Below are 24,395 nucleotides of genomic sequence, written 5' to 3'. Positions count from 1 at the left end.
GCAGCACAACAGTTTCAACACTCATAATAAATCAGCATATTAGAATGATTTCTGAAGGATCATGTGACACTGAAGACTGGAGTAATGATGCTGAAAATTCAGCGCGGCGTCACATAAATAAATTCTATTTTAAAGTATATTAAAATAGGAAACCAATATTAGAAATTGTAATAAGATTTCACAATATTACTGTGCGGCAGTGTATACACACACACACACACACACACACACACACACACACATATATATATATATATATATATATATATATATAAAATTTCTATTAAATGCAATTAGCTGAACACTTAAGTAGGTCTATTTGTAGTTACACAATGATGAAGTTGCAATTTAGTACATTTAAAACATTAACTTAGTACACTAAAATTAAAATTATGATAAAGTATTTTACTAGTATTTAAAGTGCTTTTGTTTTTTGGACAACACATCCAAATAAATGCAAAAGTCACAAAAGATGATTTAAAAAAAATAAAAGTGTACTTTAGGTGGCCTCTTATATTTGATTAATATGAAGTATTATTACAAGTGCAAATTAAATACAATTGAGCTCACTTCTTTTTCACAAGGGTGGTAATATCTGAAAAACTGCACTGTTGTTCTAACACTATAAACTCAAACACAAAAGACAATCCATGTCATGGTTACAGTATCCATGTACCAGGTCTCTTGTAATATTAGATAAGGCAGGAAATCTAAACAGAGAAATTGACTGCATTTTATCAAAAAAAATTAAATGTAATTACCAAGATAGGTCACCAATGTGCTTTTTATGACTTTATGGTTTTATACATTAATCATTTGTATCAGGATGTTACAAATCGTAATGTTGATTTTTACTTTTGTTTACTTTATATCGTGTTGCCAAGATACAATTTGTTCTTAGTGATAAAGACGTAGAGAATTAAGTTCTTTCAGGAACAGCTCTGCTTGTCCAAAGCTTACTGCTTTCCTTCAGAGGCTGACATGGGTTCAACCAGCTTTACCAATCCTTACGCGATCGAAGTCATTCGGACGAAGAAGAACGAGCTGGTGAGTGGCATTTCCAATACAGAAGATTTGCTGGATCTCCTCATTTCAAATGGCGTTCTTCTACCCGACAGCCGAGCGCTAATGTCCAGCATCTCTGTGCGAGAGGAAAAGAACTCCAGGATGTTAAACATCTTGATCTCGAGAGGAGAGCGCGCCTGCCGCATATTCTTCTACCCTTGTCTGAAAAGAGTGGAACCTGACCTTTACCAGCACATGAGAACTTATGTAGGTGGGGTTAATGAGGGCATTAGAGATGCACGGAGACAGCTGATAGGATATCTGCTGGAGAAGGACAAGCAAGGTCTTGTCAAATACTCAAAATCCAACAAGGAGCCTGCTCCTGAAAGAGTCCAACCAAAGTCTCTGGCGAATAAGGCTACATCTTCAACAGAACAAATCAAACAAATCTCCAAATCTGAAAGTGAGCATGAGGCCATCCTCAAAGCCGTATCCTCAGGTGACCTATATCTCCTCCAGGAGCTTCTCAGAGGACTGGATGTCAACACTGCTTTCTCATCCACTGATACTCTGCTGCACCTCGCTGCTGAACATGGTAAGGAGGCCATTGTGTACTTTCTGCTCAGACAAGGGGCAAAACTGAACCTGAAGGACAGGGAGGGTCGTACTGCCCTGCACAGAGCTTCAGAACGAGGCCATACTGCTGCTGCTCTGGCCCTTGCGAAGGCTGGTGCAGACATCCATGCTACTGACCTGATGTCAAAGACTCCTTTGCATCTGGCTGCTCAAACTGGACACGAAAGTACAGTCAAAGCTCTAGTGCATGAGGAGAAGAAAAGCCACAAGAATCAGACAACAGTTCTGCACATGGCGGCCACTGAGGATGACGCAACACTGGCAGAGGTTCTTCTGCGAAACAGCGCTTTAGTAGATACTAGAGATGGCCAAAGGAAGACGGCTCTCTATCATGCTGTTCGGCATGGAAATGAGAAAACTGCCGCCGTGCTGTTGAGGGCCGGAGCACAGGTGGACTCGGTGATCGTGGACGCTGCTTTTGAGCTCAACAGGAAGTCTCTGTTGTCTCTGTTTTTGCGGTATGTCCAGAAGTCCATGTCTCAGAATGAGATCACCGCTGCTCTTTTTAAAGCGGTACGGAGGAACTTGGATGGGGTCGTGGCTGCGCTAATTGATCATGGTGCGAATGTTAATAGTTGTAATGAGCTTGGATACACACCTATGCTTCTAGCCGCAGAGCTGGGGAATGCTGAGGCCTTCAAAGTGCTGGTCTCAAAAAAGGCCAGACTGGATGAGAGACTGCCAAACCAGATCTCTGGTCTTCACCTGGCTATCCAAAGCGGCAGTATGCAAATAGCACAGGTAAATGACTTTTTAAAAATTAAATAAATTAACAAACAAATAAATAAATAAATAAATAAATAAGGAAGAAAGGAGTCCACAAGGGTGTTGGGGTTCATGGAAGATTTTAGAGGAAAAACACAATAAGGAGGAAAACAGACAATAATAATTATTTAATTTATTTATATTAATTAAATAATTATTTAATAATTAAAATATTACTAAATAATTAGAATATTTTAATTTTTACTTTATTTTATTTATTCTTTCAGTTGACTGAATTTGATACTTATACTGATGTTTTTATTTATTTTCATTCTGCTTTCTGATCAGATATCAAGAGACTAATTATTATGATTATTTTCTTCTGTTGACAGCCCAGCCCTAGACTTTAATTTAAAAAAAAAAATTAATTAAGTATTAATAAACCATTAAGCACCATTATATATATAATATTATATTATGTAAAATGGCAAAACAAACAAACATAAAATAATGATTTAATTTCATTTAGAAAAACAAAATTATGTTTATAATATCACATATAAATATTTTTCTCATAGAATTTTATTTAAGAAATTATACAGCTGCCTTTACATTTTGGGTCCTTTGCAGGGGTGCATGTAAACATTATCTGAAGCAAATTACAAAAAGAAATACAATTTTATGGTGAAAGCTGATGTCATCATATTTGGGGGCATCATCCTGGGCAATAAAAAGTTTGAAAACCCCTGAAATAGAGAATTGGACAAAAAAAACTGCCTTTTGGGACACTAAACTATATTTATTTTAATCTGAAATCTGAAATTTTCTGTTCTACCGCAGATATTGCTGGATAAGGGCATAGACCCAAACATCAATGGCCCTAAAGATCAGACCCCTCTCCATCTAAGTGCGTTACATAACGAGCCAGCGTTGATGGCACTGTTGTTGCGTGTGGGGGCTCAGATTAACGCCATCACACAGGATGGGTTCACTGCCCTGCACCTCGCCAGCCAGAGCGGCCACACTGAAGCAGTCGCCCAACTGCTGGAGGGCAAGGCTGACATCCATGTCAAAGACAGACAGGGAAGAACAGCCCTGCACTGGGCGGCAGCAAAAGGTGAAGTAGGCGTCATACAGATACTACTCACTTCTGGGAGCAACGCCAATGCCACTGAAAAAGAGAAGAAGACCCCACTGCACCTGGCTGCAATGGAGGGACACACTAAAGCAGTTTCAGCACTGATGGCCGGTAAAGCTAAAGTCGGAGCTAAGGACATGGATGGCTGCTCTCCTCTGCATTATGCTGCTCGATACGGGAAGGAAAGAGCAGCTGGCGTTCTTCTCACATCTGGTAAGAGCAAGATTGTGGATGATAAGAACGTGTGGAGGAGGACTCCTCTGCATTTAGCTGCAGAACAGGGTCATGAGCTGCTGGTGGGCCTTTTACTGGAAAACGGTGCTAAGATCAACTGCCTGGATAACAATAAAGATACACCACTGCACTGCGCTTGCCGTGATGGGCATTCTGGAACAGTACAGAGACTAATAAACTGGACAAATGGAGAACGAGCGAAACTACAGGCAACTAATAATGTGAATAAAACAGCCCTTCAGGTGGCAGAGGCAGAGGACACACAGGCTCACCAAAACATAAGCACCCTGCTAAAGAAGAAGATGTTCCTTGTGAAATAAACATATAACAGGATCATCTTAAATATGTTTGTCAGAAAGCCATGATTAGAAGTCACCTCACTTTCACTTTTTGCATCATCATAATGATTTTATGTTTAAAGTGATACTGTCATAATTAACAATGTATACTAATATTTTCTAAGCGATTTATAACGTTTACTTATCATTTATCCTCCTAATAAAGCAATTCATAGTTTCGTCAGCAGGTGTCACTCAAACACAGCATTTGGGAACTTCGAAATAAACATTATCTTAAAAATATGGGAAAATAAATGCATTTTCTGAGGTTAGATAAACGCACAAAACATTAGAAAATGTAAATATGGTCACACTTTTTACTCTAATACATATTTCTCAATGTATTTTTCTTTTTAGAAGTCAATTTCTGTAAACACAGCCTAACTTAAAGTCTTGCTTACAAAAGCAACTGAACATTAATCCATTGATGCCTAGAAATGTCAGTTTTGGGGACAGAATTCACAAAACTGTTCTACTATTGTTCTATGGTGTTGTTGAATTAAATCACACGTTCGCGTAATCGGACGTTTGGCTCAAAACCTAGTTACTCAAACGGTTCTTGTGACAACTAAACACTACAAACCTAATATAAACGTAATATTTTATACATATGGGGTTAAAAGATCGACGTGGGTTGAAATACCGTGTCACGTGACCGTCTGTCCGTCCTTGTCACGTGACTCCGTGTTGACGGAAATGCTTCAGGAATGGCGAGAAACGAAGAGAAACAGCTTGGAAAACTGAACCGACTGTGGCTCCAGAAAGAGAGAGAGGGTATGAGACGCATTCATAGTTTATTTACACAAAGTTAATTTTCCCTAATGTGAAACAACGGAAAATGCAAATGTCTGCGTAAGCCAGCGTGTTCTCTCACATTCATTTGCACATGGCAATCATAATTTTATTATAATGCATTATAATGCTTCTGTATTTTATTTCCAGAGGGTCGCATCAAAGATGTTCACGTGTCAAGGCCAAAGCTTGTAAGAAATCTCTTTCGTTTCTATGCATCTCTTATCATTTCAACGAGCCTGCTTGCCATAAATGCTAACATTGTGTTATTAATGGACCTTCTGGCACGCAGGCAACGTTAAACTCCGTGGCAGCAGTGAAGAAGTGGATGCCGAGCATCAAGAAGGAAATTGAGTACTATCTGCAGGTACCAGAAAAAGTACAAAAAAAATAAAAATAGGACCATCTGTCGGCGAATACACTAGAGAGGACTAAAACACTCTTCCTTAGGCACAAAATAATAAATAAATAAAACACTACCATGAAACGTCTAAATTATTTAAGACAGAATGTGCTTTACATTAAATAATAACTAATGTCTTAATGTCCGGTATACATATATACATTAATATTTACTGATTAAACTCATACTTGATACAAAATAATTTTAATAAAAATAACTATGAGAATCCTAAATATTTTAAAAGTTATGGTTCCAATTCCTTAAAACAAGTCTGGTTACTTAATATTATTACTAATTATTTTAGTACTTATTGAGAATAAATCTTAGGGGATAAATGCTGTTCTTGTAGTATTTACTGTTGGCAAATATGATTTTAACAGAACAGATTTTTTCAAAATGAGAAATATATTCAATACTTGTAAAAGGTACGATTTTTTAATGGTATCAAAAATGTAATTAATACATTGTATGCTTGTAAATGATAAATGTAAACTCCGATAAAACCCCTGCAGATCTTGCTTAAACCAGCCCAGAGCTTACAGTGCTTTTGGGAAACACTAGTTTGCTGGTCACTGATCCTGGTCAGGTGGGTGTGTTGGCTGTTTGTATTTGGGTGTTTGTTTTTAATATAAAAAGTTCTTCTTTTACAAATGTAAAAGTGCTTTCACACCAAAAGTGAAATGAATATGCCTCAGGAAATGTAAATTCATGTCTGTACAGTAGAGGGCACAGCTCAAACAAATTGCAAGTATATTATGCAGGAGAAGAAAGTTCAACACTGTTCAGCAATAACAAAAATGTAACACAAATGTGTCATTTTTGCCTATCAGTATGGTTGAATTGGACCATCGAAGGTCAGTAGCAAAGACATTGATTAATAAAACGGGATTAAATACATAAATGAAATTTGTCTTATTTAACATGTAATTATTACCAGTTCGTATAATATTCATAGTTTGCATTTGACTGTTTTTATTCATTATGAGGGATACTAAATCTGTTTTTGTGCATGTGAGATGAGTAAATGCATGTTCACAATTAGTCTAGAACTATAGTAGCATCATGTTCACGCAGCTCACACAACGCCTCTGCACTTATTCCTGTTTTCTCTCAACATGGCAACACGAGGACCCTTTGCACAAGACTGTTATGACGCATTTCAACGGTCATCAGCATCGTAAATCCTCCAATGTTTTTTTTTATTTTTTTAAATGTATGTACATTTATAACACTATACTTTGTATTATATCACATTTGTATGAATTTACAAAAAAAAAAAATTATTTTCTTTTGCTATTTGAGCAAATGGGAATGCAAAAAATATATTTATAGTACTCTTCCAATCACTGCTCTCGAAGTTAACCCAACTGTGACGCCTTTCCCTGCTGAGAAACCCAGAAATGTAAAAAAGGTCTATAAATGGAAAAACAAAATAACTGGCATTACTTATTTGAAAAAGTAACTCAGATATTTTCTTCTAAATTAAAAAGTAATGCAGTTAGAGTAGTATTCTAGTTACTTTAAAAAAAGTAGTCTGACTACGTAACTTGCGTTATTTGTAATGCGTTACCCCCAACACTGGATATAATGACCTATGATGGCCAGATAAAAGGCCGGTTTCAAGTCCTGACATGGTAATAAGCTTGAAGACTTACCATTCAATAAGCACAGTACTTCCCATATATTAATACGTTGGTGGGACGCCACAGTTAAATCAAAACTGACCAAACACAACTGTTCCAAAAGGCTTTGACTTCGTTGAATAAACATGAGCACTGCATGTTTCAAAATCAAAACACGGCGCGGTTGTTTTTATATCACTGTATCTCTGAAGGAAACTAACTGTCTTCAAAAAAATGTTGATGTCATTTTCATTTCATTTTGCATGTAATGCCTGACAAAGGAGCATTTGTGAACAGAGTGCTGCTTTGTGTACAGCTGTTACCGGGGGAAACCTCTATTTCTGCTACTCCAAAAGCACCTCCTGCTGGCAGGGAATGAATTTGCATATCTCCCACCAGGGAAGTGCTGCCGCACATAGAGTGTAACTCTGTGGGAAACACTGAAGCAGGATGATTTTAAATGACATTAACTGGGTCAAGCCAGTGTGCATATACTATGTCTGGGTATATGTGTGTACTATGTCAGTTATATTAGATGAACCTTGTGGCTGGATCAGTACAGCATCAGTGTTTGATACTGATCTTGCGCATTCATGCACAACCCTAAAATGGTATATGTGGTTTATCTGATCATGAGTCTCACACACTTGGGTAGGAAAAGACTTTTATCTGTTGATTTGTTGATAGCTGATAATAGTTGCGAATATTTACAGCTTTGCATCTGTATTTTGCAGCAGTCGCAGTTATCTCACTACCCAGAGAGGAAGATAGATGAGTTCCGTCAACATATTGAGGAACTGGAGACCGAATACAAACGCTTCCTAAAGAAACTGCGCTCTCTGGACCCTACCTGTAAACACAAGCCTTGGGAACCTCGAGCATATGCCAAGAGGAGGCAGGATCCAATCAGCAATCAAAACACATGTCAGTTTATGCTATTATAGTACCAGTCTTTGTTTGACAATGCCAACATTGTCTATTTAAAGGAATAGTTCACCCAAAAATGAAACATTTTTGAAAATTTACTCACCCTCAGGCCATCCAAAATGTAGATGAGTTTGTTTCTTCAACAGATTTGGACAAATCACTTGTTTACCAATGGATGCTCTGCAGTGAATGGGTGCCATCAGAATGAGAGTCCAGCTGATAAAAACAATAAACCACAGTAATCCAGTCCATCGATTTACAACTTGTGAAGTGAAAAGCTGTGTGTTTGTAAGAAACAAATCACTAAGGTGTTTTAACTTTAAAGGGGACCTCGGATGCAAAATTAACTTTTACATGTTGTTTGAACTGAAATGTGTGTTGGCAGTGTGTGTACACAACCACCCTATAATGATAAAAATCCACGCAGTGCTTCTTTTTTTTTAGAGGTTGCCTTTATAAAGGTGTTTGTTAATGACTAAGTCATTTACCAATTTATTTAAAATCTTTTTTGAGCAGTTATAACTGCATGAATAAGAATGGTGACTTTAAAGGAAGAGAGGGCTGGAGTGAACAGTAGCTCATTATCATTTAAAGGGACATGCACCAAAATGGGTCGCTGTGAACAGAGCTGTTTTTGACAAGGTAAAAAGGGTGTTGTTTTACGCTACCATTGGGAATTTTTAGCCAAAGCATGTTATAGACTTTTCATAAGACCCTAAAGAATCATATCAACTTGTGGAAAATGTGCATCTAGTGTCCCCTTTAACCTGTTGCTTCTGGCTAAAATGTGAGTCCATAATCCATAATAACACTTCTTCTATAGTGAAAATCCCCAGTTGTCCTCTCACACCAAATCCTCCATCATATTTCTTAATTAGAACAAGTTTTGGAGTGTTTTTGCTTAAATAACAGTGCTTGAGCTGTATATATTTCTCTCCTGATTCAGACGAGACAACCTTTTTTTATCCTGGAGAAAGCAGGATCATGGATAGAGGACTCGTCTGAAATTTAAAAAAGCCCATATGATGTATTTGTTTATTACAAACACCCCCCTTTTCACTTCACAAGCCGTTAACAGATGGACTGGAGTCATGTGGATTACTGTGATGCAAGCTGATGCAACTACTGCACACGTCAGTTGTCAAATAAGCCAATATTTCCTCTGCGGAATCTACAACAAAAGATTTTTGGCTTTTTTTGTCATCCATACAAAGGCTTTGCTTGTAGTATATGTTATAAATTTTAGTATACGTTGCAATATACGTTTTGAAAAATGTGTGGATTACTGTGATGTTTTTATCAGCTGTTTGGACTCTCATTCTGACGGCACCCATTCACTGCAGAGAATCCATTGGTGAGCAAGTGATGCAGTGGTAAATTTCTCCAAATCTGTTCCGATGAAGAAACTAACTCATCTATGTCTTGAATGACCTGAGGGTGAGTAAATCAGCAAATTTTTATTTTTGGGTGGACTATTCCTTTAAAATAAATGTCATGATCTACATTTGTGCTGACATCAATGGTGTTATTAATATATGCTGATTTTATGTATCCAGGGATATTCAAGAAGCTGTGGATAATGTAAAACATGTCAACATCAGAATTAATAAGACCTTAATACAGTATAAACCTAAATAGGAAAATTATTTTCATATAAATGTAGTCATCTTTTTGTTTTGTTTTTCTTAGCTAAAAAACTGTGCCTTCACAGCCTGAGCGGCCCTTGCAGAGAGGAAGAGGATGTTAATGAGGACATCAACCCAGAGGAAGCAGGAAACCGCATATCTCGCACTAATATACAAGAACTACGCACCCCATCAGCTCCTGCTACCACCCAAGCCTCCGACCCCCCAGACCAGGACCTCCCGCTGTGCTTCGATCAGTCCCGACTTGCTGTGGCGGTGGCCAGTTCACGTATGGCTCTCGCCGGGCAGCAGCAGGACACCGGTACACTGACACGAGTGCTGTTCACCGGCCTGCCCAACCTCCACAGCCTCCCGCTAGCACAGAGAGCAGCAAAAGAAGCAACATGTCAGCCTCCCAGTGCTGAACCAGCCCAGAGTAAAACTGAACATTTACTGGGACTCGGCTGCTACTCGTCGTCCTCCGATGAGGAGATATAGTTTAGTGAAATTAAACTTCAGTTTGTGAAATTATTAAATATCATTATGCTCATTAGCTGATGAAGCATAGTTATTTTTTATTATGTTTTCAGTTGAATAAATGGTGCTGCAAATTTAAAGGGATAGTTCACTCATAAATGAAAAGTGTCATTATTTACTCACCCTCATGTCGTTCCAAACCTATTAGACTTTGGATAATCTTCGGAAACACAAATGAGGATATTTTAATGAAATCTGAAAGGTTTGTGTCCCTCCATTGAAAGTCCAGGTAACCAAAATTGGAATCGACCAGCTTAAATACAGTGGGGCAAATAAGTATTTGAAACACTGGCGAGTTTTCAAGTTTTCCCACTTACAAAGAATGGAGAGATCTGTAATTTTCATCGTAGGTACACCTCAACTTTGAGAGACAGAATATAAAAAAAAAATCCAGAAAATCGCATTGTATGATTTTTGAATAATTAACTTCCATTTTATTGCATGAAATAAGTATTTGATCACCTACCAACCAGCAAGAATTCTGGCTCTCACAGACCTGTTATAGTTTGTCTTTAAGAAGCCCTCCTATCCTCCACTCATTACCTGTATTAATTGCACCTGTTTGAACTCGTTACCTGTATAAAAGACACCTGAGACACCTGTTCACACACTCAATCAATCAGACTCCAACCTCTCCATTATGGGCAAGACCAAAGAGCTGTCTAAGGACACTAGGGACAAAAATTGTAGACCTGCACAAGGCTGGGATGAGCTACAGGACAATAGGCAAACAGCTTGGTGAGAAGGCAACAAATGTTGGCGCAATTATTATAAAATGAAAGAAATTCAAGATGCCTGTCAATCTCCCTTGGACTGGGGCACCATGCAAGATCTCGCCTTGTGGAGTAACAATGATCCTGAGAAAGGTGAGGGATCAGCCTAGAACTACACAGGAGGACCTGGTCAATGACCTGAAGAGAGCTGGGACCACAGTCTCAACGGTTACCATTAGTAACACACTACACCGTCATGGATTAAAATCCTGCAGTGCGTGCAAGGTCCCCCTGCTCAAGCCAGCACATGTCCAGGCCCGTCTGAAGTTTGCCAAAGACTATCTGGATGATGCAGAGGAGGCATTGGAGAAGGTCATGTGGTCAGATGAGACCAAAATATAACTTTTTGGTATAAACTCCACTCGCTGTGTTTGGAGGAAGAAGGATGAGTACAATCCCAAAAACACCATCCCAACCGTGAAGCATGGGGGTGGAAACATCATGCTTTGGGTGCTTTTCTGCAAAGGGGACAGGACGACTGCACCGTATTGAGGGGAGGATGGATGGGGCCATGTATCGCAAGATTTTGGGCAACAACCTCCTTCCCTCAGTAAGAGCATTGAAGATTGGTCGTGGCTGGGTCTTCCAGCATGACAATGACCCCAAACACACAGCAAGGGCACCTAAGGAGTGGCTCCGTAAGAAGCATTTCAAGGTCCTGGAGTGGCCTAGCCAGTCTCCAGACCTGAACCCAATAGAAAATCTATGGAGGAAGCTGAAACTCTGTGTTGCCCAGCGACAGCCCCAAATCCTGAAAGATGTGTGTGCACCTGGTCAAGAACTACAGGAAACGTCTGACCTCTGTAATTGTAAACACCGGTTCCTGTACCAAATATTAAGTTATATTTTTCTATTGTATCAAATACTTATTTCATGCAATAAAATGGAAATTAATTATTCAAAAATCATACAATGTGATTTTCTGGATTTTTTTTTTGTTTTATATTCTGTCTCTCAAAGTTGAGGTGCACCTATGATGAAAATTACAGCTCTCTCCATTCTTTGTAAGTGGGAAAACTTGAAAAATCGGCAGTGTATCAAATACTTCAAATACTTATTTGCCCCACTGTATGTATTTTTATGGATGAACAGATTGAATTTGCTCACACAAGAACCAGTGAGGTTTGTTTTTAGCCTGTGACACACAAAAGTCTGTTTATCATATGGGATTTTCTATATGGTTGTGTGTTTTATATGTAAGTAAAAGCCTATATTTACTCTGTTCATCCCTTCAGAAGACTCAATTGATGTGGATTTGTTTTATGATTCCTTAATATGAATCTTTTTATGAATCTGGTCTTTCAATGGAGAGACAGAAACCTCTTAAGTTTCATTAAAAATATTTTAATCTTTGTTCCGAAGATGAATTTATGAGTTTGAGGGTGAGTAATTGATGACAGATTGTCATTTTTCGGTGAACTATCCCTTTAACATTTGATATTCAAAATATATCTGATGCATGAAAGTGAAACTTGAAAGTAAAACATTTTTGAGTGAAACCTGAAAGCTGTAAATCACCTTGTTTGTGTGTTTATACTATTTGTCCTAACCTAGTTTATTCCGGCTATGAATGTGTTAAGCAGTGTTAAGAAGAGAATGGAAATGGTTGAGGTGTGGTTAGGGTAGAATACTGAATGGGATGTAAGTGATTACTTGTCAAAAACAAAATATGAAGTGTTTACTGTTATATAAGTTTATCTGAGGAGTACATCTTCGGCATCCATAAAGTTTCAATTTCAACCACAAAGGTTTTTACAGGTTGATGCCACATTTTAAACATTCTGTTCACATTATATTCACTTGTATGTGACTAAATAAGTCATGTACTGGTGCTTTAAAAAATACAGAAAACAAAACACTGATCTGAAGACCCGTTAATGTAAAGGTTCAAGAACGGCCTTTTTTTAAAAATCATTAAAGCACCATGAAGTCAATTCAAGAATCCTATTCACTGAAAAATGCTCTTTGCTGAACTTAAAAGTGTACAGAAACATTTATGTGAGAGGATTGCTATACTAACCCCAAAGTTTCAGATTGACATGAGTTTGATAATGCTTGCACCACAACAGGCCTGATTCAAAGGATTACGAGACTTTTAAAAGTTCAGTATGTGCAAAGATGCTGAGTCAGAGAGAGACAGAAAGATGTCTGTGTTCACCAAAAAATACATACTTTTTCCTACAGTTTGGTAAGAGAACTAGGGCTTTGCGCTGCGGCCCACGGTCCGACCCCAAAACCCCTCGTACATCATCAGCAAGAATTGCTTAGCAAGTGACACTTCTGGGAAACTGAGCAAGCGCTGAGCGTTGTTACCAAGCAGCAGTGGTGATGTCTTACTCATTCAGAATGCATTTGTGTGACTTCTAGCAACATTGGCTACATTTGCTCACACAGCAGACAGGGTTTCCCTTACCTGTGAGGTGAATTAAGATAACTGATCCAACTACTGCACACGTCAGTTGGCAAATAAGTAAATGTTTCCTCTGTGGAATTTACAACAAAAGATTGTTGGCTTTTTTTGTCATCCATGACATTGCAATTGGTCATGACATGTGTATTTGAATACATGTTGCAATATAATTGAAACATGGTTATTATATCAGACTCATTTGAGTTCAGTATAGATTAATTATAGTTGCTCTTAAAACAGAAAATTTGGTCACACTATTTTTACAGTCCTGTTCCACATGTATGTACTTTTAATTACAAAAACTTGGTTATAACTAGGTACTAACTTTGAACCACCCAAACCTAACCTTAACCCATTTAGCACACACACACACACACACACACATATATATATATATATATATATATATATATTTTTTTTTTATTTTATTTTTTTTTGCTTTGTGTGATTTCTTTGTTGGATTTCTTTTAACATGCCCTTATAATTTTTTGCTTCAGTTTTTATTTGAGTTATTTTAGTGCACCTAGTTAAACTGAAAATGAGGAATGTTGCCTTTGCAGCATTTTCAATATTTTATTATTTTTCAATTAAAGTTTATTTTATTTAAAGCCTTTTTAGGCTAGATATTTAATTAAATATTTTTCTTATAATAATTGTATTACAATATAACAGTTTTTAGTTTAAAATGTTTCACAACATTCAATAACCAAGTGCATTTGTTTGAAGCAAACATCAAACCTCAACATTTATGGTAAGCTCTTTAATTACTGGCTGTTGCAGCGTCACGTCTGCGGTATGATCACAATATTCCATTTGACGATTTTTGTGGAATCTGCGCTGAAATGACTGATCAAATCATAACTTGATCCACTTTTGCTTTTGCTCATGGCAGTAATGCAAATGTATGCCGTTGGGGAGTTTACACTGCAGCAGCTGAAACTCCTCGAATGCAAACAGGCAAGGACAAGGTACATAGTAGGAGGAGGGAGCACTTTTGGGGAAAAGGAGCACAGAAAGGTACATGTTGAGCAATTTATTACAATACTAATGTTTTAACATTTTTCATCATGAATAGCATGAGAAGTGGGCATATGAAAGCGAGGCCTAGCTACTGACGAAAACGGCTGATTTTTCCGGGAAGGCCTAGCAGTGATGACTTGCAAAAGGGTATGCAGCAGGTTGAGGGGTTTAAGGTGATACGCCTTTTCCTGCCTCGCTTGGTTTCAACCACATTATTCACTTCACTGTCATAGCCGTAACCATTCTCATGCAGACCCCTGAGATTGCACGCTGCAAGATCGAAAGCGCACAAACACACTCATATGCGCAGACAGACCGTTTCATGTGGCAGCTCCTGTTCTTTAGTGGTATGTGAGATTGGGTTTACTGAAACTCATTTTCCGCTGCATCACTGTTTACAAACACTCGAGCAAAACTCTTTTAATGGTTAGATAGCATATGAGATGCATTATTTATTTAATAGTTCTAGAGGTATGTTATTATCAGTGTTGGGAAGGTTACTTTGGAAATGTAATAGGTTACAGATTACAAGTTACCCTACTTAAAATGTAATAAGTAGTGTAACCTTTCAATTACTTTATTAAAGTAATGTAACGGATTACTTTTTTGATTACTTTTCTAAATTTCTAATGTTTTCAACTGTTAATCATTTTCAAACATGTAATCCAGGCAGGGTAAACCTTACAGTAGTACTCAACACTGATTACTGTCACACTTTAGAAATCTTTCATCACTTGAATTAAGATTTCTTTTAAAGTAGACATTGGATGCAAAATTCACTTTTACATGGTGTTTGCATATAAATGTATCTTAGCAGTGTGTGGACACATCCACCCTACAATGATAAAAATCCATTCACTCCTTTTTTTAATCCCCCTAAACAATCAAGCCATTTTGATTTTCTAGGCCCCACCCTAACCCGCTAAAGTACTGTCTAATATTAGCATATTTTCGCCCTCAGCCAATTGTACGAAGTCCATCATTTTCTCCACGCTCCAGCAGCAATGGAGGTGTTATGTAGTTTTATGATGTAGAAGAACATAAGAATCTTAATTTTCTCCCAACATCAGAGCCACTGAGGACGCTGTGCATTAGTTTTGTTTTAAATTGTTATGCACCACCGAATACACCTAAATTCATTTATATCTGCGCAAATTCAAGGCAGGTTTTGTTAAATAGTTAAGACTCAAGGATAGATCCATATCCATTGTTTGTGATCCAGCTACACCTCCAGAAAAAGTAAGTCTGACACGTTATATTTTTTATGATTATTTGCAAATCGCCTTTGCTCTTCCAAGAAAGAGATGGGCAGATGAGCAGAGCTCATTAGCATTTAAAGGCGCATGCCCCAAAATGAGTCACTGTGAACAGAGCAAAGTAAGAAGGGTGTTGTTTTACACAATCACTGAGGAATTTTAACCAAAGGATGTTGCAGACCGTTCATGAAGACCCTAAAGAATCATACCAACCTGCGGAAGATCAATGTCCCCTTTGAAGTACAGCCACCACAAAATCAGACTTAATTTGAGATCATTCTGAGGTTAAATACATATTTAAAATCATAACAAGAAATATTTTATTAGCTATGAACAGTTTTTTAAATCAAATCTGTGCGTAGCTATGACAGGAAACACTGGAATCTAACAATGCCTCGGAAAAAACAATTAATCTTTAAAAAATTAAGCATAGCTATACATAAACCCATTTAGGAAATCAAAGAGTTATCGCATAAGCTAAACTCCTGAAACATTGGGGTTTCATATTTTAGAGCAGTCACTGCAATTTATGAAAGAAATCAATTAAATCTGTATGTGGGAGCAAAAAAAAAAAAAACAGATGTAATACCCCCTTTGTAATGGTTAACCTTTTCATAAGTAACTGTAATTTAAAGGTGCAATAGGAGATCTCGGAAAATGCTAACTTTAGCCTGATAGCACTGAAAGCGAACATCCCACCCTCCCTGCAATCGCGGTCCAAAGCCACGCCCCCTGAAGTTCAGGGCCTGAATGAGCAGGATACCAGAGACAACATTAAATTACAGCAAAAGACTACATCAACGGTTTCCAATTCCAGTCCTCAAGCACACAACCCCCACTCTGCACATTTTTATATCTTATCCTATCACGTCCGACTGTTGTTCTGTTTGACCGTAAGTCATAAGTGCCCTGCGAAGTGGACATCACCAGATATTCCGCCATGATTCCAGTTCAAAGCGAGCGTATATGTTCCATACAAAGGGCACTGAAGTGTGCGAGACGTGAATTTAAATTGTATTTATTTACAGAGGTACAGTATATTATGTCACACTTCACACTTCTCTAGTAAGTTTCGTCTGTGTGTGAAGATGCTGCGCATCGCAAGTCCGTGAATGAATGTTCCGTGGTGAAATAAACTTCAACGGATTTTCCCTGCTCAAGGAGTAGGGAGCAATGAACACTGTGTAGGGAGCATGTTAGTCGGAACACAGTTCATGCACTAACGAGCTGTTTATCTGATTCAGGTGTGTTAACTAAAGGCTGGAATACACTACACGACTTTTAATATCTGAGCAGATTTTAAAAACACTAGGCATCATACACTTACCGACTTTGTAAATAGTGACAAAGGAAAACTGGGCATCATACACTACGCGACCAAGGATCATACACTACCAGACTTTAAAGTTGTTCCGATCACAACGAACTCTCGCAGAAACGTGCACCTTGTTGCTAGGAGACGCATGACAAATGAAAACATATGTGTTCTAAAATCGGCTGAAAATATCAAACATGTTGGATATCCTCCGACTGGATAGAATCAAAGTCTGAAGCTAAAAAAATCAGAGTCTGTGACCATCATATACTACGCGATTTTCTGTGGAATCTGTCAGCTGTAATCTGCAGACTGGCTCTGACTTTCCTCAACTAGCGTCAACTTGTTCAGACTGTAAAATCGGGGCAAAAATTGTGTAGTGTAGGCTATTCCAGGCATAAGCGAGACAGGGGGGTGCGAGGACTGGAATTGGGAACTGCTGGGCTACATCATGTGTCATTCACCGGTGAGAAAACTTTATAGCACAGTTAGTAAAAGTACTACAATACCAGGAAGGAAGATCGGGTTGTTGATGTTTGCCTGCAATTCTCGCTCTGTCTGCACAGCATGCAGATCCTGTCTGCGAGAACAGGGTGCGCAGAGGTATGCAAATACATATGTTGACAGGCAGGTAGGAAAGCCAATTAAAACGCTCGGCCCAAGCGTTTTGATTGGACGAACATTTCTTGGTCCTACACCTTCCACAGAATATATAAATACAGATAAATACATTTAGACCACTTAACTAAATGATTGCTATTAGGATGTGAAGAGACTTTAAACCAGAATAACAAAAAATGTTTCTGAAGACAATCACTTATTGCACCTTTAATTACAATTTTTTTTTCTCAGTAACTGTAACTGATTACAGTTACTTTTATTTTGTAATTAAATTAGGTGATTCCGTTACATGTAACTGGTTACTCCCCAACACTGGTTATTATTGAAAGTTAATGGTTCAGCGTGTGGCATATTTTCAATTACGTTTTATTACTACAGAACCTGTAAGGAGGTGTTTACACAACACTGTTTTCGACTAAAAACAGAAAAACCTTTGTGCATTTTGGTCATTCATTTACACCACAATTCCACTTTGGGAGCTTGAAAACAAGCTTTTGAAAATCGGTTTCAAAGTTAAGCTATTCTTTTAGCGTCTCCGTGTAAACGAATTTGGGAATATGGTAACATCATGCATATGCGTATTATTATGTGTTGAGTCTATAGGTTTTTGCACAGGCACGTAGTGTTTCTTTACCAAGTAACCACCAACTACTGCTCTGGCATATATAATACAGCGCTTTTAGTTGTTTTCATGGATTCAAGTGAAAAAAACTTTTGCATGAGAATGAAGAACGCAAAACTTTTGCGAGTGAACACAAAAGCAATAAAATGTCAATTGCATAAGAATGCAACTTTTGTAAGTCAATGCAAAGTTTCTTGGGAGATCGCAGAATTTTTGCAAGCGAACATGAAAACATTGCAATATCATTTTTTTTCCCTCTTATTCTATTATTTTACCATCACCGTCAAAGGATGTAGACGTTTTCGAACAAACACAAAATAGAGTGCAAAACTATTTGTTGGAGAATGCAAAGTTTTATAATACATTTTATAATATTTCCATCACCAGTTCTTGCAAATGCAAAACTTTTGCACAAGAACATGTTTTGCAAGCGAATGCAAAGTTTCTTGTGAAAACACTAATTTATTGAAATATGTGACCTGGGACCACAAAACCAGTCATAGGGGTCAATTTTGTGAAATTGAGAATTATACACCATGCGAAAGCTGAATAAATAAGCTTTTCATTGATGTATGGTTTGTTATGATAGGATAATAATTGGCAGAGATACAACTATGAAAATCTGCAATCGGAGCGTGCAAAAAAATCTAAATACTGAGAAAATTGCCTTTATAATTGCTATAATTGCATATTACTAATCAAAAAAGTTTTGATATATTTACGGTAGGAAATTTACAAAATATCTTCATGGGACATGCTTTACTTAATATTTTAATGATTTTTTGCATGAAACAAAAATCAATAATTTGACCCATACAATGTATTTTTGGCTATTCACTCTCACAAATAAAGGTATAAAAGCTGTCAATGGGGCGGTACCTTTTCAAAAGGTACACTTTTGTACCTATTAAGTTCAAATATGTACACTTTAAGTACTAATATGTACCTTTAAGGTACCAAAATGGACCCTTTAGGTACAAACATGTATCTTTTGAAAAGGTACTGCCCAGTGACAGCTTTTGTACCTTTATTTCTGAGTGTTGCAACAAATATACCCGTGCTACATATGACTGGTTTTGTGTTCCAGGGTGACATAAAATTATTTCCTACCATCTCAATTTTTTAATCCATTTGAGAAAAAAAAAAATTGCAAGTGAACATAAAATGGTGTAGAAAAATGCCATTAGTCACCATTTCTATTAAGTTTAAGCATGTTTAATATCTAATATAAGCAATTAAATAATCCTTAATGAATGAATTCTTAAATGGACAAATGTTAAATATTAAATGGATATAGTTATGCATAACAATAGCAGAATTAGCAAAGTGCTGTGTAAAATAGTTTAAATGCAGTATGTCACACCATCAGACCATGATTCAGTGGTGGGTTTGACACAGCAGGCCATGGCACAAAGTAACCCACCTGACAACTTGCTCTCAAGTTTCTATTCTTAAGTACAAGTTTCAACCTTTGTACATTATGTGATGGCTGACAGGATGCTGGTGGTCTTTAAAAGGACATGTGGCCTTTCTGAAGAACTCTTTCTAGGTCACAGGCAATCCTTCGCCTCATATGCAGATGACATGCCACACTGACCCGTGGAAGAGCCTGATATACTTACAGTAAAGCAAGTTTGATTTGTCTTAATGCATTAATGGATGTGTGATTGAATGCATGAAAAAATGCACTAAAGCTTTTAATCAAGTGCTCAAACCAAACCTTTGCCAAGCAAAGGCACAGTTCACTCCAAAATTACAACTATTAATTATTTCCTTTCTTCTATGGAACAAAAGATTTTAAAGAATCTTCACACAGGCCTTTTTCATACAATATCACAGGGCTGGCTGTGGGCTGGTTCAGATACAAATATTAAAAAGCACCATAAATGTATTCAATTTGTGATTGAATAATTCTGTCCAGTTTATTGAAAAGATCCCATGCATTTACTGATCCTATTATTAATGAATTTTTTTACCAATCAGTTTGTAAAAAAGACAAATATATATATATATACACTCACCTAAAGGATTATTAGGAACACCATACTAATACTGTGTTTGACCCCCTTTCGCCTTCAGAACTGCCTTAATTCTACGTGGCATTGATTCAACAAGGTGCTGAAAGCATTCTTTAGAAATGTTGGCCCATATTGATAGGATAGCATCTTGCAGTTGATGGAGATTTGTGGGATGCACATCCAGGGCACGAAGCTCCCGTTCCACCACATCCCAAAGATGCTCTATTGGGTTGAGATCTGGTGACTGTGGGGGCCATTTTAGTACAGTGAACTCATTGTCATGTTCAAGAAACCAATTTGAAATGATTCGAGCTTTGTGACACGGTGCATTATCCTGCTGGAAGTAGCCATCAGAGGATGGGTACATGGTGGTCATAAAGGGATGGACATGGTCAGAAACAATGCTCAGGTAGGCCGTGGCATTTGAACGATGCCCAATTGGCACTAAGGGGCCTAAAGTGTGCCAAGAAAACATCCCCCACACCATTACACCACCACCACCAGCCTGCACAGTGGTAACAAGGCATGATGGATCCATGTTCTCATTCTGTTTACGCCAAATTCTGACTCTACCATCTGAATGTCTCAACAGAAATCGAGACTCATCAGACCAGGCAACATTTTTCCAGTCTTCAACCGTCCAATTTTGGTGAGCTCGTGCAAATTGTAGCCTCTTTTTCCTATTTGTAGTGGAGATGAGTGGTACCCGGTGGGGTCTTCTGCTGTTGTAGCCCATCCGCCTCAATGTTGTGCGTGTTGTGGCTTCACAAATGCTTTGCTGCATACCTCGGTTGTAACGAGTGGTTATTTCAGTCAAAGTTGCTCTTCTATCAGCTTGAATCAGTCGGCCCATTCTCCTCTGACCTCTAGCATCAACAAGGCATTTTCGCCCACAGGACTGCCGCATACTGGATGTTTTTGTAAACCCTAGAAATGGTTGTGCGTGAAAATCCCAGTAACTGAGCAGATTGTGAAATACTCAGACCGGCCCGTCTGGCACCAACAACCATGCCACGCTCAAAATTGCTTAAATCACCTTTCTTTCCCATTCTGACATTCAGTTTGGAGTTCAGGAGATTGTCTTGACCAGGACCACACCCCTAAATGCATTGAAGCAACTGCCATGTGATTGGTTGATTAGATAATTGCATTAATGAGAAATTGAACAGGTGTTCCTAATAATCCTTTAGGTGAGTGTATATATATATATATATATATATATATATATATATATATATGTATTGTTACACAGAAAAAAAATAAAAAAAGAATTTGAAACAACATGAGGGTGAATGTAAATGACAAAATTGTCATTTTGGGCTAAAGGGTTTCTTTAAGAACTAAATCATAAGTCTTATATTGTAAATCTTTTATTTGTATGCATTTACACGTACTAATAAATGTGAGAGCAGTTATTGCCTGCAAGTGCACAGAAGACTCAAGATGAATGGTTTCCTGTCCATGATGTCACTATTAGACCCATTTCAGATACGACTTTATGCACATTGGTTTGCCACAAATGCATGTGAATGCTAATACATCGACCAAAAAATTAATCATAATCCACCCTATGCATCAGTGTGCATGAGAGAAAGGAACGAAGGGTCAGAGACAGAGAATGAGTGAGATAGACAGACTTCTTGTGTGTGTGTGTGTGTGTGTGTGTGTGTGCGCGCGCGCGTGTGTGTGTGCGCGCAAGTGTGGGTGGGAAGTCTTAACCACACTGCAGGACCTTTTTAAAACTGATGTTCATCAACAGCCTTCTCAAGACATACTCTCTAGTCACTCAAACCTTCACACACACCTCTGAGCTCTGCAGACATGAGCAGTAACTTTGGCCACCCGTCCCAGCCGGTGTTCATGGTGGATTCTGGCGGAGGTCACCCTAAACAACATCGGTATTACCATCAGCAGATGCCCAGACACACAGAGCCACAACTGGTGCCCTGCTGGACGTTCCCCCCTGCCCGAGCTAAGACGAAGAAAAGGGGCTGGGGGAGAATGAATGCTGGGATGGCTTGGGTAGTGATACTGATACTCCTGCTGGTTTTTGCAGCCCTGGGACTGGGAGCCTATCAGATCCTGAGGTTACAGACTGAAGTGCAACGGCTGTCTCAGGTAAGAGCTACTTAACAGTGTATTATATTGTGATTTTAAGATATATATATATATAGAGAGAGAGAGAGAGAGAGAATCAACATTTTATTTAATGACAAAATATTAACTAAGGTGATTTTTTATACATCTATATCTACATACCTGTAATACATCTGATAAAGTAACATTTAATTTCAAGAAAGATGGCAAAAGTGAAACATTTCACAAAAAGAACAAAAACAATAATATTGTAATATATACAAAAACTTTTTTTAAATTTTTATTATTTTGACACTTTTTGGTTCACAAATGTTAATGGATCATGTTCATAGTTAATGTGCTGAACTACACTGTGTCCAGGACACCTGTGTGAAATAAAAGTGTTTAGGAAATGAATTCTCTTTTACTTCAGTGGAATTCAAATTCATTTTAGGTGCTTAAATGCTTTACAGTATACTGACTCGCATATATTTTGACACATCACAATTTTTAAAAGATTTGAAGCCTTGATAGTTACTCATACAAAACCTGGAAAGCCAAGAGCTTTATTATTTATGTAATCTGAATCTCTTTGATGTTCATGGGAGTATAATTTTTCAGTTTCCATTCCATCGCGTGCACGTGACTGAGTAGGACATAATTACAAGTGAGAAAAAAACTTGTGGTCACTGGTCACAAGGCTACAGGAAACTTCAGCTGTAGAGAAGTTTAACACCAGTCTCTCTTTCTCATAACTAATAGTGAATTCACTTTAGATATATCTATGTTTGCCAAAAGACCTGTTTGTATCAGCTTGAGAATATATTTGAATGCACAATATGTATGAACAATTTGTGACCCTTTTTTCTTCCCTCCAATGGCAGGAAATGCCCACACAGATGCAGAGCATCGCTCCACAGAGACAAGTTGGTGAGTTGTGTGACCAAAAGATCAATTATCAGCTTAATCCTGTGCTAAATCTTCTCTGGTTAACATGATGACCTGATTGCTTACTTTATCATTCGACAGGCCTGAATCCTTCTGAGCCGAACAGGAACAAACAAAACTCTGCTGCACACTTGATAGGTAAGATTTGGTCCAAAAGGTTTTCTAAAGAAGCTGCTTACATTTTTTATTTGCTACAAAACAGTATCTTATCAGGATATTTTTTTCAGGTTGTGCAGACCAGAGCACATCATCTGGAATTCTGAAGTGGGAGGCAAAACTCGGCGAGGCCTTCACTGAAGGCGTCAAGTACATCAACGGTGCCCTTCAGGTCAACGAGACCGGGCTGTACTTCGTTTACTCCCGCGTGGAGTTTTTTTCACGGAAGTGCAACCCCAAAGACTTTTACGTTCACAAAATGCGTCTGCAGAGAAACAGCCACAACCGGACAATCATGGAAGATCACCGAGAGGGCTTCTGTTCGGTGGGGAGGGAACAGCCGTGGATGACCGGGAGTCACATAGGCTCACTTCAGCATCTCAAGGAATCCGATAGGCTGTTTGTCAATGTCTCACACCCCCATCTGCTCAGCAAAAATTATCACAGCAACTATTTTGGCCTCTTCAAGATCCACTGATCAGTTAGGGGGTGCTTAGGCATGATTGTGAGTTCAGATGAAGAGGTCAGCAGTCTCTGGACTACCCTGAGATCCTCAGAGCTTCATTGCAATGCAATCTGTCTGCTTGGCATTGTCAAATCACATTTGATTTTGAATGTATCGGTTGCCTGTGGCTGTTAAGTTCTTTTGGAAAGTTGTGCAGAAGAGTTTCAGATTGAATGAACACTAATATGCTTCTGTATCAGGAGAAAGTATATTAAATCCAAATATTTATTTTCTTTAAAGTCTTATTGTATATTAATATGATCATTGGTCATATTGACTGAGTAATATATCAATAATGGTTAATAAATTAGGTCAATAAAAGTTTTAATTGCAAAAAACTGTTGTTGATTTCAACCTTGAATCGAGGGAGGATGTCTCACACTCTTGAGTGTGTCAAGGTGTTTCCATGGCCACTAATATTTGCATGTGATAGTGGGTTGGTTATCACTGGAAATTATGCTGATTTTTGGTTGAACGTTTCCAGAGCTATTTATTCTTAAAAATCAAAATCTAATTGTCATAATCTAAATTAGGGACAGACAAAAGCTCAGAGATGACTGTGACTCAAAAGAGTTTCTAGTCAGCTGTTTTTGAATATCCTCTATGGACCACAAAGGCAACTTTTTGCAAAGTTGTGTCATTTCTGCAAAGACCCTCAGGTTGGCTTCACTGCAGTGTTTGCTGAACCACACATGAAGATTTAGGGGTTTTGT

The 24,395-nt window shown here is 38.0% G+C and overlaps 3 protein-coding genes across 3 annotated transcripts; all 3 read left to right on the top strand.

The window, feature by feature from the left end:
* Positions 1 to 981: 981 nt before the first annotated feature.
* LOC306843683 (CARD- and ANK-domain containing inflammasome adapter protein-like) lies at positions 982 to 4,038 on the top strand (the record flags this gene model as incomplete). The annotated part of the gene is made up of 2 exons (XM_079375299.1): positions 982 to 2,382; positions 3,187 to 4,038. The coding sequence occupies 2 exons, from the start codon at positions 982 to 984 to the stop codon at positions 4,036 to 4,038; spliced, it is 2,253 nt and encodes a 750-aa protein (XP_079231425.1).
* Positions 4,039 to 4,721: 683 nt separating this feature from the next.
* Positions 4,722 to 12,246, top strand: LOC306843477 (uncharacterized protein). Its single transcript, XM_079375003.1, has 5 exons — positions 4,722 to 4,830; positions 4,999 to 5,039; positions 5,141 to 5,215; positions 7,608 to 7,797; positions 9,490 to 12,246. Exons 1-5 carry the CDS (start codon positions 4,764 to 4,766, stop codon positions 9,921 to 9,923), a joined length of 807 nt encoding a protein of 268 aa, XP_079231129.1. The 5' UTR covers positions 4,722 to 4,763; the 3' UTR covers positions 9,924 to 12,246.
* Positions 12,247 to 21,763: 9,517 nt separating this feature from the next.
* LOC306843589 (tumor necrosis factor ligand superfamily member 6-like) lies at positions 21,764 to 24,014 on the top strand. The gene is made up of 4 exons (XM_079375128.1): positions 21,764 to 22,115; positions 22,958 to 23,003; positions 23,103 to 23,159; positions 23,249 to 24,014. The coding sequence occupies exons 1-4, from the start codon at positions 21,819 to 21,821 to the stop codon at positions 23,653 to 23,655; spliced, it is 807 nt and encodes a 268-aa protein (XP_079231254.1). The 5' UTR covers positions 21,764 to 21,818; the 3' UTR covers positions 23,656 to 24,014.
* The last annotated feature ends 381 nt before the right edge of the window (positions 24,015 to 24,395 follow it).

Source organism: Barbus barbus (assembly GCF_936440315.1).
Source record: "Barbus barbus genome assembly, chromosome: 24".
In the NCBI taxonomy this organism is placed as follows: Eukaryota; Metazoa; Chordata; class Actinopteri; order Cypriniformes; family Cyprinidae; genus Barbus; species Barbus barbus.
The sequence above is the reverse complement of the archived record's forward strand: the minus strand, read 5'-3'. Positions and strand labels throughout refer to the sequence as shown.

Coding starts and splice junctions, on each gene's coding strand:
- LOC306843477 (XM_079375003.1), top strand. CDS start 4,764: ATGGCGAGAAACGAAGAGAAACAGCTTGGAAAACTGAACCGACTGTGG. Junction 4,831..4,998: donor GCTCCAGAAAGAGAGAGAGG/GTATGAGACGCA, acceptor TTTTATTTCCAG/AGGGTCGCATCAAAGATGTT. Junction 5,040..5,140: donor ACGTGTCAAGGCCAAAGCTT/GTAAGAAATCTC, acceptor TCTGGCACGCAG/GCAACGTTAAACTCCGTGGC.
- LOC306843589 (XM_079375128.1), top strand. CDS start 21,819: ATGAGCAGTAACTTTGGCCACCCGTCCCAGCCGGTGTTCATGGTGGAT. Junction 23,004..23,102: donor CGCTCCACAGAGACAAGTTG/GTGAGTTGTGTG, acceptor ATCATTCGACAG/GCCTGAATCCTTCTGAGCCG. Junction 23,160..23,248: donor CTCTGCTGCACACTTGATAG/GTAAGATTTGGT, acceptor TATTTTTTTCAG/GTTGTGCAGACCAGAGCACA.